Raw genomic sequence first — 17830 nt, 5'->3', positions numbered from 1 at the left:
GTTGCTGGTCCTATCCTCCATCAGTATGTTGACACTACATAAACCAAAATTTTATTCTAGGCACTTGAACAAGAAAATGGGATACTGACACATAACTGGCACTGATTCAGAAAAATCATTTTTGTGAAACACACCCAGCATTACTTGTACAAAATAATGAACGATACCAGCAGGGGATCTAAGCTGTTTGCATGTTCCTAGATTTGGAGCAGATTGTAATATACCATTCCTCACAAGCATCTCGTTCCGGCGTAACCGCAAGCACCGGCATGAAGATGATGAACGCAAGAGCAGAGAAGGCAGTAAGACGACGTCAGCCAATGGTGTTCCGATTAGGAATGCACCACGACAGGAGCAGCCTCTACCTGAGGAGAAGGTAAGTGCGGCTTCTGCCAGCCTCAGCCGGAGAGTAGAAGGTGGACACTAACAGAAAGGCCTAAATGAGCAGTGGTATTAATGACAGCAGTGACATATGAGTGAGTGTGAATGCTTACATCGCCATTGTATATAGTGAAGGACATTGACTGTTTGCATGTCGCCCATCATTTGCGACAACTCATTATAAATCCAAAGTTAAGTATTGTCAATCTTATTTACTGTAATAAAAACCATTAATGAGATTTGCTTGAACTGCTGTATAGCTACCTGAGAAAGCAGCATCCTTTACGCACCCTATAAGCGACGAGTGGGCAGGGTGTCACAAATCTTCTAATTAAATTACAGACATATGGAATATCATCTCAGCTACACAACTGGATTATGAATTTCTCAGAAAGGTCACACTATTCTGAGATTAACAGGATCTCATCCAGTGAAAATGACATTATATCTTTCATTCCCGAGGAAGTGTGACAGAGCCTTTGCTATTATGGATACACATTAATGATTTAGGAGACAATATGAGCAACCCTCTCAGCCTGCTTTCAGATGACACTATTGTTTACCATCTAGTGAAGTCAACAAAAGACCCAAATGAAAAACAAAATTATTTATACAAGATGTATGAATGTTCCAGACAGTGGCAAATGACCTTAGACAATAAAAAGTGAGAATCCCCCCCATATGAAAACTAAGACTGAGTTTCGGTCACATGATAAATGACACAATTTTATATACAGTAGATGCAACTAAATATTTAGGAATTGCAGTTGGGAACAACTTAAATTGAAATGATATTACAGACCATATTGTTGGGAAAGTGAATAAAAGACTGCCTTTTATTGGCACAACACTTGGAAGATGCAACAAAACCACTCAAGAAACTGCATACATTATGCTTGTTTGTCCTCTTCTAGAGTACTGTTGCACAGTATGGGATCACTACCATATAGGATTGACACAAGACAATGGAAAGTTCACAGAACAGCAGTTTGTTTTGTGTTATCACAAAATATACGAGTGTGCGTGCGTCACTAATATGAGAACCAAGTTGGGATGGCAATAATTGAAACAAAGGCTTTCTTCATTGCAGCACAATATTTTCCTGAATATCGACCAAGATATTTCTCCACCACATGCCACAATACTTTGTTGGATCATATTTACAAAAAGAGGAATTAGAATTATGATGAAATTATAGTAATCAGAGTTTTCACAAAAATGTTTAGGTGTTAATTTTTTCCATGCGCTAACCAACAGCTGACAGTAGATATAGTTTGCTGTAGCATCTTGCTGCCTCTTCAAAACATTTAGGTGTGAACTGCAGAATAATTATATCTATGTAGTTGAAAAATCCTTAAAATAAGATACTGACCAGTGTCCTTCCACTTCAATTCCTGTCCATACTCCAGTGCCATGATACCATTCTGGTGGACAACTTTTGCCATCTTCGTGCCCTTTACATAATACAGAGTGCTCAGTTTCTTCACTTTCATCTTCTTTCAATGGGATAGGCATGTCTTCGGTTTTTGACGTCTAGTAAAAAGCAGTTCAAATAATCAACAGAAATTGTATGAATAGCAGGCTCACTATGTTTAACAAATTAGTGTGAATAAGGTAACAATGTGTCAAATAGCACACAAAACTCAGGTAAGAAGTTGCTCACCAGAAAGAGGAGGCACTGAGTTGCAGATGGGCAAAATGAAAAAGATTGATAGAAATATTGCAGTTTTGAGACAAAGGCCAACAACTGACAAAACCATGGCTAACTGTCTCTGGGCGCCATGACCTAGCCACAGGCTTTGTCGTCTGAAGACAATGGTCAGTGGTCAGTGTGTGTGTGTGTGTGTGTGTGTGTGTGTGTGTGTGTGTGTGTGTGTGTGTATTTTCTACTTCTGAAGAAGGACTTTGAAGTCTGAAATATTTCTATCATTCTTTCTCATTGTGCCCGTTGTGACTCAATGCCTTCTCTTTGTTGTGACTAGCATTCTCTCCTTTTCATATTGTTATTCCATCGTGGACTTTCTGTTGTTTGATTTTGCCTATTGGCTTCTCTTCCATCTCACAACCCTGTGCTGTTTTTCTTTGTTACTATTCTCTATTGCTTTACATTACTCAGAGTATGTCCCTTTTTTCTCTGCTTTCCACCAATGTTAAAGTTCTTCTCTTGGCAATAAATAAAAGAGATAATAAATAGCAGTTTATAAGGAAAGATAGAGAGGAATTTAAAACAATAAGCCCAATGTCAAGTGTGAGAACATAATTTAAAAGCAAGCACCCCAAATTTTAAACTGAATGACATGGTGCTAGTAAAAGTCTTTCATCCTAGCTCACAATTAAACAAGGAAACAAGCAAGATTTTCCATCTTTATGAAGGTATGTACAAAATTGTAGGAATTGCACATCTAAATAATATAGACATGATCAAAATATGTGTGTCCTATTAACACACCTCACATAAATTCACGTCCTGTGTGAATTAAGATGATTCACACTTATCAGGAGGAACAAAACTGGTGTTCTGTGAAACAGAGCGTGGAATGTCAGATCCCTTAATCGGGCAGGTAGATTATAAAATTTAAAAAGGCAAATGGATAGATTAAAGTCAGACATAGTGGGAATTGGTGAAGTTTGGTGGCAGGAGGAACAAGACTTTTGGTCAGGTGAATACAGGGTTATAAATACAAAATCAAATGGGGGTAATGCAGGAGTAGGCTTAATAATGAATAAAAAAATCACAGCGCAGGTAAGCTACTACAAACAGCATAGTGAACACATTATTGTAGCCAAGATAGACACGAAGCCCACGTCTACCACAGTAGTACAAGTATATATGCCAACTAGCTCCACAGATGATGAAGAGATTGAAGAAATGTATGGTGAGATAACAGAAATTATTCAGATAGTGAAAGGAGATGAAAATTTAACAGTCATGGGGAACTGGAATCCGATATTAGGAAAAGGAAGAGAAGGAAAAGTAGTAGGTGAATATGGAATGGGGGTAAGAAATGAAAGAGGAAGCCGTGTGGTAGAATTTTGCACAGAGCATAACTTAATCATAGCTTGGTTCAAGAATCATAAAAGAAGGCTGTATACATGGAAGAAGCCTGGAGATACTGACAGGTTTCAGATAGATTATGTAATGGTAAGACAGAGATTTAGGAACCAGGTTTTACATTGCAAGACATTTCCAGGGGCAGATGTGGACTCTGACCACAATTTATTGGTTACGAACTGTAGATTAAAACTGCAGAAAGGAGCTGGACCTGGATAACCTCAAAGAACAATACTGACCCTATGACTTAACTTAGGAGATAGATTAAGGAAGGGAAACATACATTTCTCGCATTTGTAGCCTTAGAGGAAGCTTTTGACAATGTTGACTGGAATACTCTCTTTCAAATTCTGAAGGTGGCAGGGGTCAAACACAGGGAGCGAAAGGCCATTACAATTTTTACAGAAACCAGATGGCAGTTATAAGAGTCGAGGGGCATGAAAGGGAAGCAGTGGTTGGGAAGGCAGTGAGACAGTGTGACGAAGCATGCTGGGATAATTTTACTTCACCTCTTGTTTTGCCATCTGCCTCCTTAAAAATCATTTTTTCATGTGTGACTAATTACCATTAACACATGTGAGTATAATCTGCATTTGCATAAAAGAGAAAGGTTGGCCCTCAGTTTTAAAGAATATAACACAAGATCTAATATTGTGCTTAGTTTTATGTATATAATTGATTTTATAATTTATTTCGATTATGCCTAGTTAGTGTCTTTTGTTATGGGATGAAACCAGTAATTGTTTTGTAACTTAAATTGACGTATAAACAAATATAAATTCTTTACTAATTATAAACATTTGGATGAACAACTAATTGTATTCTTTATGTATTTATTAGGCTCTATTCAAAAACATGTTAGTAAAGCCAGCCCTTAATTAATTCCAAAGTAATTATCAGTTTTGTCAAAAGTATTGTTTGCTTAATGATATTTGTTAATTTCATGATTTAAACAAATAATTTGGCTTAAACATTGTAGTAGAAGAAACTTAAAGAGCACAAACTTTTCAATGTATTCAGTTAATTTAATGAGTTAAGTTTTAATTGTAATTTCTGTAAATTAAACTTCGAACAATGTGTAGTTTCAGTACCTAATATTGTGAGATTATATAAGGGCCAGATTTTTTGTCCCAAGACAGTCAGTCCAGGGCCGAGTTTCAGACAAGGAACCTGTATGGTTAAAACAACAACAATGCATCAAATTAACTGCGAAATAAGTGTAACACAATTAGGCCATGTGTTAAAATAATGACAGTGTCTGTTCCATATGTACTTTATTATTCTAAGAGAACAATGAACTGTGTGGTTAGGCTTTTACTGCTCACAGATGTTCAATAGAAAACTATTGTAGCAGTATGCAGATGTTCACCTGCAAACTATCAATGAAGCTTATTGAAAGTTAATCAATAGAGCACTGGCCACATATTTAACTGTGTATTATGGGGGTGCGGGGAGGAGGGGGGGGGGGGGGGGGGAGGGGTGAACAGTGATAAGTAAAAAACTGTGAAATGCAACTGTGCACTTGTTGGCAACATTATTTAAAGAAGTCAGTGTCGAAATTACAAACCCCATTTTTCAGCCAGTGTAGCAACGCAGTATGTTGACACAAATGACAATCAACAAAAAAATAAAGCAAGTGAACGTCACATTTGGTGGCCCGTGTGGGGACTATTGTATGTAAGCACAATAAAATAGGACTCGTGAACTTCAAACAGTGAACTCAACAGCGGTTTACAGTACAGTGATGCAACAACCACTCAGCGCATGGGTTTCATAGCCACAGTATAATAGCAACCAATCAGCGAGTGGGTCCTACGGAAGCAGCCACAGAGTACAGAAGCAGCCTATCAGCACACAGATGGACACAGCTGACCAGAGGTAAACAAGACGCCTCACCTTGCCACAGCTGTACAGATCGAGATGACAACCGCAGAGCAGCAGAAGATGAGTGAATGAGAATAAGGTAATTTCATAGCAAAAGTTGTTTTAAGTTATACATAATGATTGGCTTTAACAAACAAGACAGTGTGACTGAGAACAAAGCTGTAGAGGTTAAGTTGTTAAATGATCAGAAAGACCTAAGTGAGACTGGTTCTGTAGACAATAGTGATTATAAATCAAACAAGAATGTAACTTTGAATGATGAGGATGAAAGGCCTATTGTAGATGGAATTATAAAAGCATCACATACATTGTATTGTGATGTGAGTGAAATGGAGGAAAAGAGTACTGAAGTGGATGAGATTGTTAAGGTTAAGGAGGAGGAACCTAGTAGCGAAAATCAGCAAGGGCAAAAGTTTATGGCACATGGAAAAGTGGGAGTGATGTTAATTCAAATTATATGTAGTAAACTATGTGTACAAAAGAAGACATCAGTAGCACGAAAGAAGACATTAGCAGGGTGGAAAAAGAAACTGATAGCATTAGAACTGCCATGGATAACTTAAAGGATGAACTGAAGAAAGAAATTAAAAAGGAGATTAAGGTAGTCAGCTCTAATCTTCCAGAATTAAAGAAGAAGATCGAAGCAGTAGTTAAAGATTGTGATGAAAAGATAAAGAAAGTAGAGCAGAATACTATTGAGGAATTAACATTAATGAGTAGTAAATGTGCAGAAGAGAGAAAGAAGCTTTGTGATGACTATAGTAGGAGGGCAGAGGCTTCTGAAAAACAGTGTAAAGATGAAGTCAAAGCTGCCAGGAATTTTTTTGCTGAAAACACGGTTAAACTTGAGAACCAAAATAATCCAATTGAAAATGATTTAGAAACAAAGGTAGAAACCAAGTGTGCAGTAGTGGTAGAGGAAAAACTGGTCAAAGTAAATAAAAATGTAGATTCCAAATTGCTGGAAACGGAGAAAAAGATAGAAGAGGCACAAAATCTAAAGCATAGGGAAAGTGAAAGTGGGTCCGATTCTGACAGCAGTTGTAATGATGATGGCAATGACGTATCCAAGGACAAGGTATTTAAATTTATAATTGGTCATGTGGTAAGAAAGAATAAAGGAAGATAATATTAGGCCCAATGAAGAGTTAAGAGTTTGAGAGTGGTAATGAGGAAGAGGACCATGCTATCTGTCATTTGACTGTGTCTGAAAACCATGTTGATAGCAGGATGATAGTTTTTTCAGGTAAAGGATTAATGAGGATTTGTTGTATGAAGAAGATCATGTGGTAAGTAAAAATGAACTGTGGCACCCTGTAATAACAGCAAGGGTACAAGGGATACATGTTAAGTGTTTACTGGACAAGGGTAGTGATTTGAATGGCATTTCACAGAGGGTATATAAATTGTTGGTGCTACTGGTAAGCTATCAAAGAGTGTGAAACAAGAGGTACTATTAACTGTGGAATTGGCAGGACAGCTGTGGGAGTGCAATTTCTTGGTAATTCAAAATATCAGCATTGAACCAGAAGTAAGACCTATAAGCAAATAGGGGGTACAGCATTCTGTGTTGGATTCATTATGTGGCGATAATGCTTACCCCAGTTGTCTGTCTCATTCTTCATGTTTCCTGAGGCAGTCAAACTCTTCTACTATCCTATCTGTAGTTTATAAGTGAATCAGAAATATTCTATCCTTGACTTTCACGTGGTTTTGTTCAGTAGGATACTTTAGTATAGGGATATGTTAGAAACAGTTTCTCAGTGTTATCTTGTGTTAGTTATAAGTCGTAGAGTCATAAGAGGATGAAAGAAAGTAAATTGGTACCATGATTAAAGAATTTCTGTCAAACAAAAAGGTAAGGTAAACTGAAAATGAAAGGGGTCAGTATATATGGAGGAGAAGGTGCATATTACCTGAAAACTATAATTAACATCTGAAGTAATCAGCTCATTGGTGCAGCAGCGGAGGCAATATGCAGTAAAAACCATCTTGGATACCAAGCCTTAATATTAATTGTGGAACAGTACAAGCGTTTGTTTTCAGTGCAGTCAGTATATGGAGATAACTATCTACGCATAGAAGTGTGTCATGGTACAGCCTTTTCTAACATTAAGGAATTACAACTTTAACCATAGTTGCCTGGAGTAATGTGTGGAAAGAATAAGCCAGATTTGTATGTATATCACCCTTCAGGATAGAATATTAATTTGATGGAATACAGTGAAATAAAAGTATTTCTATGTGATAATTTTGTATAATCAGTAACGGGAGTTAAGTTTGCTTTAGCATAGGGATTTGTTACTGTGGAGTGTTTTTCAGTAGAGTCTGTTTTGCACTGGATAAGCAGAGCAGGTATTTATTTATTACATAATGAAATAATAATAAAATAATGAATAATGTTAGGGTTTTAATGATTAGGGAGTCTGTCTCTGCAGTAGGGACATTTTTTTGAGAATGCATTCCACTAGTTAATTAAGTGAGAAAGGTAAGTAAAATAATGGAGCTGACAGACATGATTATGCAAAAGATAACTGTATACAAACAAATGTGGGGTAACTGTATTAAGGATCTATTTGTGAAGTAGGTAGCAATGGGTACTGTGTATATTGTGCAATCCATGACATTGCAGTTGGGAATGAGAGATTAACAGAAAGAGCAATATTTACAAGTCATATAGGATCTATACATTATTTGAAAACTTCTATTTGTGTTTTGAGGAATTATGAGCTTAAAGTGGTAATACTGGAACGAAGAAAAATAATTTTGCTGATTAACTGATAACTGTGGTGCTAGACTGATGTGAATATTTCTGACAGATCAACTATTTGGTAACATTTTGTGAGGGTTTAATTTTCTAATTGAAAGAGAGTACTGCTCAGAGTTCAGTGAAGACATAGGACAATGTTTTGGTACAACATCCATCCCCTTGAGTTAGATTTGACTATTAATTAAGTTATGTAATGGTGATTCTATTCTTTTTTCATAATATAATGATTAGCAAATCTATGCTACTGCACATCTTGAGTTTTTGCTATTTTGCAAATGGGAAAGAAACAAAAGTCTTTAAAGTTTAACCAGTTTCGGTTAGTTATGACTTAGAGTAAGGTTTTGTCATGTGATGTGCACTTGATTTAAAATGTTTTCTAGTTCACACCTTTCGTGTTATAGTCAAATTTAGTGCTAATTATTGTAATGTTATGAGAACTATGTATTTATCGGTGATGTAATGACTATCATTTGCCATTAGCATTAAAATATTTTTTTTTCTTATACTTAAGTTAGAAGTAAAAGTAAGTGTACTAAAGTAGGTTATTTTTTCTAATTTTTTTATGTACTGTGGTGGAGGAGAACCACCTCCAAGGGAACTGATAGCAGTGCATTTCCTTACCAACTGCCACTTGGACCTGTTGAAGGCGTGGACAAATTGGTGAGAAAATGCATAAACGCTCATTAAAAGTGTGAAAGTGCTTGTGAAAAATACTAAACAATGAGCAAGTGAAATTTTCTGTCTAAAAAAATGAACTGCAATGTGCAGTGTAATTTAACGTTTTACAACTCATAAGCATTTTTATTTATTTATTTATTTTTTGGGCAAGACAGGACTTGTAAAAAGTGATATCTGTCTTAAAATGTAATCTTTGTTACCCAAAAAATTATGTAAATATTTTACATGGGGATTTTCATTTGGCCAGTTCATATAAGTACCATATTTACTCGAATATAAGCCGCACTTTTTTTACGGTTTTTGTAATCCAAAAAACTGCCTGCGGCTTAGAATTGAGTGCAAAGTAAGCGGAAGTTCTGAAAAATGTTGGTAGGTGCCGCCACAACTAACTTCTGCCGTCAAATACATGTAGCGTTACACAGGCATGCTTTGCATGAACAAAGATAACTACTGGTGCCAAAACCTCTGCATCAGCAAATAAATTTAAAAAAAAAAAAAGGTGGAAGACGAACTTTTTTCTCTGCCCCGAGTTTTGACCACTGCATTTTCATACATTATCTAATGAAGTAAATACAAATTCCGTATTTCTCATATTCGAATGTAGCAGCATTTCAATGTACTATGAAAATCCGAATGGCAAGACTATTTGGGATGTTTGTCAATATAGCCAACTCTATGTACTGAATATTTTCCTACCTGTGAGAAGAGATGGTTGCTAATAGGAACTTTTATGAATTGTGAATCACATGCAGTATTCTCTTCACCATAAGAATAATATGAATATTTTGCCATGTATTCTTTCGTGTTTGCTGCTATCTCATTTAAATCCTGTCTGCCTAATAAACTACGAAACTAGTGTGAGTCAACAGCAAACACGAAAGAATATACATATCATGTCATGTTTATATTCGTATTATTCTAATGCCTAATAGTGATACAGTCAGAAATGAAGCACAGCAATTGACTACATTTTTAAATCTAAGACGACTCTAATTTCTGTGCAGAATGTAATGTACAAAAGAGGCGTCTGCAAAGATTTTCAAATGGAGAAAAATTTTCGCTAAACTCTCGTTCAGAACATCTCCTATAATACGCAGTCTATTATTTGGTTCTTGTTGACCATTATCAAAGAAAGCAGCAGTGTAAGTAACAACAAATAGCAGTCTCTTGCCATTGTTTCGCTAATGAAACGATTCCTCTCTTTTTTTAAAAAACTGTAAATGGCAGTAGCGCACTCAAAAGCAAGCCATGCCACGAGCAGCAACAGGCCGTAAACACTCATTATCAGAATGCGACAAACAATGCATGACACAGTACAATATTGCATTTTCAGCTTAGAGTGACATGAACACCTATAACAAAGAGAACAGTACTTATCAGATCAAAGAAAAATAAGCAGTCAATTCAGACCACATGAAATACGTGAAAAAGGTAGGGTACCCGTATAAATACAGACGGAGCATTTTTGGCTACCTGGTAAAGCTTAACTGCTAAGCTTACGACTCGAACCAAACTACTGTAGTTGTATCGTCATTCATTCGACCTAAACTGTGCCTCATATTACAATGGGCCAGCTTTGTTTCGATTTGGAGGTGCGGCCTAAAACTTTTCTCTCCCCTTGAATTTCGAGTCTCAAATTTCAGGTGCGGCTTAGATTCCGGAATTTTTTTTTTCCCTTGATTTCAAGTCTCATTTTTCAGGTGCAGCTTACATTCGAGTAAATACGGTATAAATTTTTTAAAAAGACATATGTACTGTAGTAAGACATATGTACTGTAGTTCGGATAAGATTTCATTTCTAATATTTTTTTATGTGCAGATTTTTAACCCACTGTCTGGGGTTACTTGTGGTCACTGAATGGCCCAGTTAGCTACTTGTAATATCTATCAAGTCATCAGCCAAACGAAAATTACGAAATGGTTTAAGCCGAAGAGGACAGATGTGGATGAAGCAAAACTTATACAAGCTCCAGAAGTTAACTCACCTCCTGATTGCCACCAGCGAACAGAAGCCACACACAAGAAAGATACAGAAATTTTTTTAGGGTAAGTGCTGTATTAGAAATGCCATTAGATAAAGAATCAGAAACTGTTTCAACTAAAGTTACTAAGTACCCAGATTTTGCTATACTACACCATAACGTTCAGTCACTCACAAATAAAATTTCCATGTTGGAAGCACTACTCCAGTATGCACTAAACATAGACATAATTTGCATTACTGAAGATTGGCTACGAAATGACGTAGTAAAATTAACCTCAATCTCAGGATATAGATTAGCAAGTCATTTTAGCTGAGAGTTTTCCAAACATGGTGGCTCTGCTATCTTTGTGAAAGAACAAATAAAGTTCTGTGATGTCAATAAAAGTTATATTGACTCAATTGGAAAAGACTTTGAACTTTCCATTACCAAACTACCAGAGCTTAATTTCATAGTTATTAACATATATAGAGCACCAAGTGGAAACCTGTCAGTCTTCATGAATAAACTAGAGGTTCTGCTGAACAAGATCAGTACACTAAATATGAAGATAGTGCTTTGTGGGGATTTCAATATTGATTTTTCAAAAGACAGCAGCGGCAGAGATGCTTTGATAAATATGACCAACACATTCAATATGATCCCCACATTACACTGTCCAACAAGATTAACAGAATGCACAAATTCCATTATTGACCAAATATTCATCTCAGAAACAACTTACAGATTCACAAGCAGAGTACTGACCATGGGTTATAGTGATCATGAGGCACAGCTGCTGTGTATAGAAATGCCAACAAGTAGTAGCAGTTCCAGAAAAGTAGTTGAAAAAAGAACCTTTTCTGAAGATAACATTAGAATTTTTAATCTCTTACTGGCGAAGGAGAACTGGGAAAGCATCGCGACTCAGAACAATGTTGATAGCATGTACATGAGTTTTCAGAGCATCTTTCTTCACTATTTTAATGTAGCATTTCCAAAAGTAGTAAAAACAGTAAAACCTAACAATAATAAGCAATGGGTAACTAAAGGCATACAAATTTCCAGTGAGAGAAACAGATTTCTGCAGTACTCTTGTAAGAAATATAGAGTAACCCAAGAATTCGCAGATTATTCAAAAGCCTACAAAAGAATCTATGGTAGAGTAGTCACAGTGGCAAAAATTATGTGGAATGACAATTTGATAAGAAACTCATCTAACAAAATGAGATCCACGGCGAGAGTTATAAAGAAAGAAACTTGTAGTTCAGTGCCAAAGAAAAAGAACGTATCATTAACACTAGAAGGCTCAAAAGTCACAGACCCAAATTCAGTTGTGGAAAAATTCAATGAATACTTCACCTCACTAGCTGAAGACCTCATTCAAGTACACTGTCAAGGAGCAGTCCCAAGTTTCTCCAGCAAGTCAGTGACCTTCAGGGCTTCTATGTATGTGTATGAAACAAACCCCAATGAAATTATACGTAAAATTAAATCATTAAGCAATAAAATGTCAAGTGGTCTTGATGAAGTACCTGATTTCATATTAAAAGATGTGCTCACCACATAGCAAACCCCTTGGCAAAAATGTTCAACTATCATCTGTGTGCTATGGCCTAAGAATTTTAAAGGCTACAACAAACAAAACAACAGTACTGCAGGCATACTATGCACAGTTCCACTCACTAATCCGATATGGGATCATTTTCTGGGGATACTCAACTCACAGTGTAAAGGTTTTTAGAATGCAAAAAAGGGCTTTAAGAATAATTTGTGGCCTTAAAAAGATGGAGTCCTTGGTGTTCTAAATGTTCCATGTTTATTCATTTTTGAAACTATCTTGTTCACTAGGGACTACCTCCTGAAAACAGGCAAACTGCTACAGAACAAAAGTGTACACAACTATACTACCAGAAGGGAATCAAATATACATCAAAAATATCACAGAACAACCACCTATCAGAGGAGCATAATTGACATTGGTGTAATACTACACAATAAGATACCAGAGGAAATAAAAAATACCACTCATCCAATATTTAAAGCTGAACTAAAGGCATTTCTAATAAAGCACTGTTTCTATTCTGTCAGAGAATTTCTGAATAAGTAACGAAATTAATTGTGGTAGGTACCTAATTTTAATTGCTAATACTATGTATTATTGTAACTTATCTTTGACCTGTCCAATATCAATTGTACAATTTGTGCTATATGATAAAACTGGACCAATAAAAAATCAAATCAAATCAAAAATATCTGGTATATCCAATGAGGGGGTGATGTGACAAAGCAAGCTGAGATAATTTTACTTCCCCCACTTGTTTTGCCAATCGCCTCCTTAAAATTCAGTTTTTCAATTTTAATTAATTAAAATTAACATACACGAATATAATCTGCATTTTCATAAAAGACAAAGGTTGGCCCTCAGGTAATACACAGTTATATATGTGAGCAGAATATAACACCAGATCTAATTTTGTGCTTAGTTTTATGTATGTGTCTGATTTTCTAATTTATTTTGACTATTCCTAGTTAGTACCTTTTGTTATAGGCTGAAATCAGTAATTGGTTCCTAACTTAAAATCTGTTGTTGAAGTATAAATTCTGTACTAATTACAAACATTTGGAGGAACAACTAATTGTATTCTTAAAGGATCTATTTGCCTCTATTTGAAAACATGTTGGCAAAGCCAGCCCTTAATTAATTCCAAAGTAATTAACAGTTTTGTCCAAAGTATTGTTTGTGTAACGATATTTGTTAATTTCATCATTTAAACAAATAATTTGGCTTAAACCTTGTAGAAGAAACTGTTAAAAACAACAAACTTTTCAATGTATTCAGTTAATTTAATGAGTTAAGTTTTAATTGTAATTTCTGTAAATTAAACTTCGAACAATTTGTAGTTTCAGCACCTATTATTGTGAGGATATATAAGGGCTTTTACTGTTCATAGATGTTAAATAGTAAACTATTGTAGCAGTATGTGGTTTTTGCCTGCAAACTATCAATGAGGCTTACTGAAAGTTAAACAATGGAGCACTGCTCACATATATAACTGTGTATTATCGGGGGTTGTGAACAGAGACAGTAAACAACTGTGAGAACTGTGCACCTGTTGGCTACATTATTTACAGTAGTTAGTGTCGATATTACGAATCCCATTTTTCAGCCAGTGTAGCAATTGCAGTACGTCAACACCAAGGACAATCAAGGATGAAATAAAGCAGGCGAACCATCACAACAGGGTTGTAGCCTATCCCTGATGTTATTCAATCTATATATTGAGCAAGAAGTAAAGGAAACAAAAGAAAAATTTGCAGTAGGAATTAAATTCCATGAAGAAGAAATAAGAACTTTGAGGTTTGCCGATGACACTGTAATCCTGTCAGAGACAGCAAAAGGAGCTGGAAGAGAAACTGAACAGAATGGACAGTTTCTCGAAAGGAGGATATAAGATGGACATCAACAAAAGCAAAACGAGGATAATGGATTGTAGTCGAATTAAATCTGGTGATGCTGAGGGAATTAGGTCAGGAAATGAGACAAAAGTAGTAGCTGAGTTTTACTATTTATGGTGCTAAATAACTGATGATGGTCGAAGTAGAGAGGATATAAAATGTAGACTGGCAACGGCGAGGAAAACGTTTCTGAAGAAGAGAAATTTGTTAACGTCGAGTATAGATTTCAGTGTGAGGAAGTCTTTTCTGAAAGTATTTGTGTGGAGTGTAGCTGTGTATGGAAGTGAAACAGATGAGAAAAGAAGAGAATAGAAGCTTTTGAAATGCGGTGCTACAGAAGAATGCTGAAGATTATATATGTAGATCACATAACTAATGAGGAGTTATTGAACAGAATTGGGGAGAAGAGGAATTTGTGGCACAACTTGACTAGAAGAAGGGATCAGTTGGTAAGACATGTTTTGAGGCATCAAGGGATCACAAATTTAGTATTGGAGGGCAGTGTGGAGGGTAAAAATCATAAGAGGGAGACCAAGAGAAGAATACACTAAGCAGATTCAGAAGGATGTAGGTTGCAGTAGGTATTTGGAGATGAAGAAGCTTGCGGAGAATAAAGTAGCATGGAGAGCTGCATCAAACCAGTCTCTGGACTGAAGATCACAACAATGACACTTGCTAGGTATCGAGTTGTCTGCTATATTTCTTCCGCCTTACATTTCTTTGTAGCAGTCTTTTACCTATCTTCTTTAAAACTGTAATTACTTTTAACTGTCCTATATTTTATAGGGAACTTCACAAATTAATTAATGTATACATAATGAGATAATTACATGTAATGAATGACAGAGGATTACATTCATAGTTGTTAAACAACACAACTTATAAAACATTGGCCAGCAGGTTGTCTGCATAACCTAGGTGAGTTGTTTCTTCTAAGAAGTGCTGGCTGTTAGCTCTGTAGGTTCTAACAGAGGAATGAGGATGGATATACCCTTAGCTATAAAGTGTAAAATATGAAGGGCTGACATCTAGGTATGATTGCTGAAACATATAATAGGGGAGGGAATTCTGAGTTACAGTTCTATATAGGTAAATAATGGGTTATTATGTACAAAGGAGTACAATGAAAACAGCACAGAAGACAGAAACCAGGTAAGAATATGGGATACAAGAAGAGTATGTTACCTCAATTTGTATGTAGAGGAGGAGGAGAAGGTAGAGTTGTAAACTACACCCCATTCTGTATGTATGAATGTATATACTGTTTATAACAATGAAAACAATCAATTATTGATAAAATTATTTAATTGTATGAATATAATAGAGGGAATTTTCACGTGGGAAAAATATATCTAAAAAGAAAGATGATGAGACTTACCAAACAAAAGCGCTGGCAGGTCGATAGACACACAAACACACACAAACATACACACAAAATTCAAGCTTTCGCAACAAACGGTTGCTTCGTCAGGAAAGAGGGAAGGAGAGGGAAAGGCGAAAGGATGTGGGTTTTCCCTCTTTCCTGACAAAGCAACCGTTTGTTGCAAAAGCTTGAATTTTGTGTGTATGTTTGTGTGTGTTTGTGTGTCTATCGAACTGCCAGCGTTTTTGTTTGGTAAGTCTCATCATCTTTCTTTCTAGATAAATTATTTAATTGGATAGATAAAAAATCTACTGACCAAGCGGCGGCAGAACGTACACATAAAAGAATGTTGTGATTGGCCAATCACAACAGTCTTTTGTGTGTGTGTTCTTTCGCCACTTGGTGTATATGTGGTTTGTTGAAAAGGATAGGTCAACCTAGAGGAAAAGGATGACGAAAACTGACAGAAAAAGGGTGATATATAAACAGGGACACTACCACTGTAGAGAGTTAAATGACTGTATAGAGATAATATTTCTCTGGAAAGAGGTGTATCTTGACAGTTACTACATAAGCAGGTACCATTAGTTCCGAGGTCCCTACAAACTGGCATAGTACATGAATTTACCTGACTTTGGTAATATGTTCCATATGCTAATTAAAGATGGAGTAATAAAGAGGCAAGTGTCTGAATTTTGTCCACTATTCTCCAGGGTTGAAAATAAAGATAACCAGTTACTGAACTCTGACAACAAAGAGTTGCTAATTGTTCAAAACATATGGCTCTTCTGATTTGGCACCTGCCTGGCAAATGCTGAAGGTGTCTTATCAGGAAACCAGCCTCATAAAACTGGATAACAACATACACAGGTCAGTATCCAATTACAGTTTCCTCCTGAAGAGGGGCAGCAGTCTTTTCAGTAGTTGCAGGGGCAACAGTCTGGACGATTGACTAACCTGGCCTTGTAACACTAACCAAAACGGCCTTGCTGTGCTGGTACTGCGAACAGCTAAAAGCAAGGGGAAACTACAGCCATAATTTTCCCGAAGGCATGCAGCTTTACTGTATGGTTAAATGATGATGACATCCTCTTGGGTAAAATATTCCGGAGGTAAAATAGTCCCCCATTCAGATCTCTGGGCGGGGACTACTCAAAAGGACATCGTTATTAGGAGAAAGAAAACTGGCGTTCTACGGATCGGAGCGTGGAATGTCAGATCCCTTAATCGGGCATGTAGGTTAGAAAATTTAAAAAGGGAAATGGATAGGTTGAAGTTCGATATAGTGGGAATTAGTGAAGTTCGGTGGCAGGAGGAACAAGACTTTTGGTCAGGTGAATACAGGGTTATAAATAAATAATCAAATAGGGGTAATGCAGGAGCAGGTTTAATAATGAATAAAAAAATAGGAGTGCTGGTAAGATACTACAAACAGCATAGTGAACGCATTATTGTGGCCACGATAGACACGAAGCCTACGCCTACCACAGTAGTACAAGTACCTATGCCAACTAGCTCTGCAGATGATGATGAAATTGATGAAATGTATGATGAGATAAAAGAAATTATTCAGGTAGTGAAGGGAGACGAAAATTTAATAGTCATGGGTGACTGGAATTCGAGAGTAGGAAAAGGGAGAGATGGAAACATAGTAGGTGAACATGGATTGGGGGTAAGAAATGAAAGAGGAAGCCGTGTGGTAGAATTTTGCACAGAGCATAACTTAATCATAGCTAACACATGGATCAAGAATCATAAAAGAAGGTTGTATACATGGAAGAATCCTGGAGATGCAAGAAGGTATTAGATAGATTATATAATGGTAAGACAGAGATTTGGGAACCAGGTTTTAAATTGTAAGACATTTCCAGGGGCAGATGTGGACTCTGAGCACAATCTATTGGTTATGAACTGTACATTAAAATTGAAGAAACTGCAAAAAGGTGGGAATTTAAGGAGATGGGACCTCGATAAACTGACTAAACCAGAGGTTGTTGAGAGTTTCAGGAAGAGCATAAGGGAACAATTAACAGTAATGGGGGAAAGAAATACAGTAGAAGAAGAATGGGTCCCTTTGAGGGATGAAGTAGTGAAGGCAGCAGAGTATCAAATAGGTAAAAAGACAAGGGCTAGTAGAAACCCTTGGGTAACAGAAGAAATACTGAATTTAATTGATGAAAGGAGAAGATATAAAAACGCAGTAAATGAAGCAGGAAAAAAAGGTCTCAAAAACGATATCGACAGGAAGTGCAAAATGGCTAAGCAGGGATGGCTAGAGGACA

The 17830-nt window shown here is 36.4% G+C and overlaps 1 protein-coding gene across 4 annotated transcripts in view; it reads right to left on the bottom strand.

Annotated features, from left to right (window-relative positions):
* Window positions 1–17830, bottom strand: part of LOC126175086 (DNA polymerase subunit gamma-1, mitochondrial) — a 150172-nt gene that overhangs the window by 61906 nt on the left and 70436 nt on the right. For all 4 annotated transcript variants that reach the window (XM_049921626.1, XM_049921628.1, XM_049921629.1 and 1 more), the window contains exon 7: window positions 1754–1914. In XM_049921626.1, the coding sequence (XP_049777583.1) occupies window positions 1754–1914 (161 nt within the window). The remainder of the gene's footprint in view (window positions 1–1753; window positions 1915–17830) is intronic.

The sequence above is a fragment of the Schistocerca cancellata genome, chromosome 3 (genome assembly GCF_023864275.1).
Source record: "Schistocerca cancellata isolate TAMUIC-IGC-003103 chromosome 3, iqSchCanc2.1, whole genome shotgun sequence".
NCBI classification, from domain to species: domain Eukaryota; kingdom Metazoa; phylum Arthropoda; class Insecta; order Orthoptera; family Acrididae; genus Schistocerca; species Schistocerca cancellata.
This window is presented reverse-complemented; position numbering and strand designations above follow the sequence as displayed.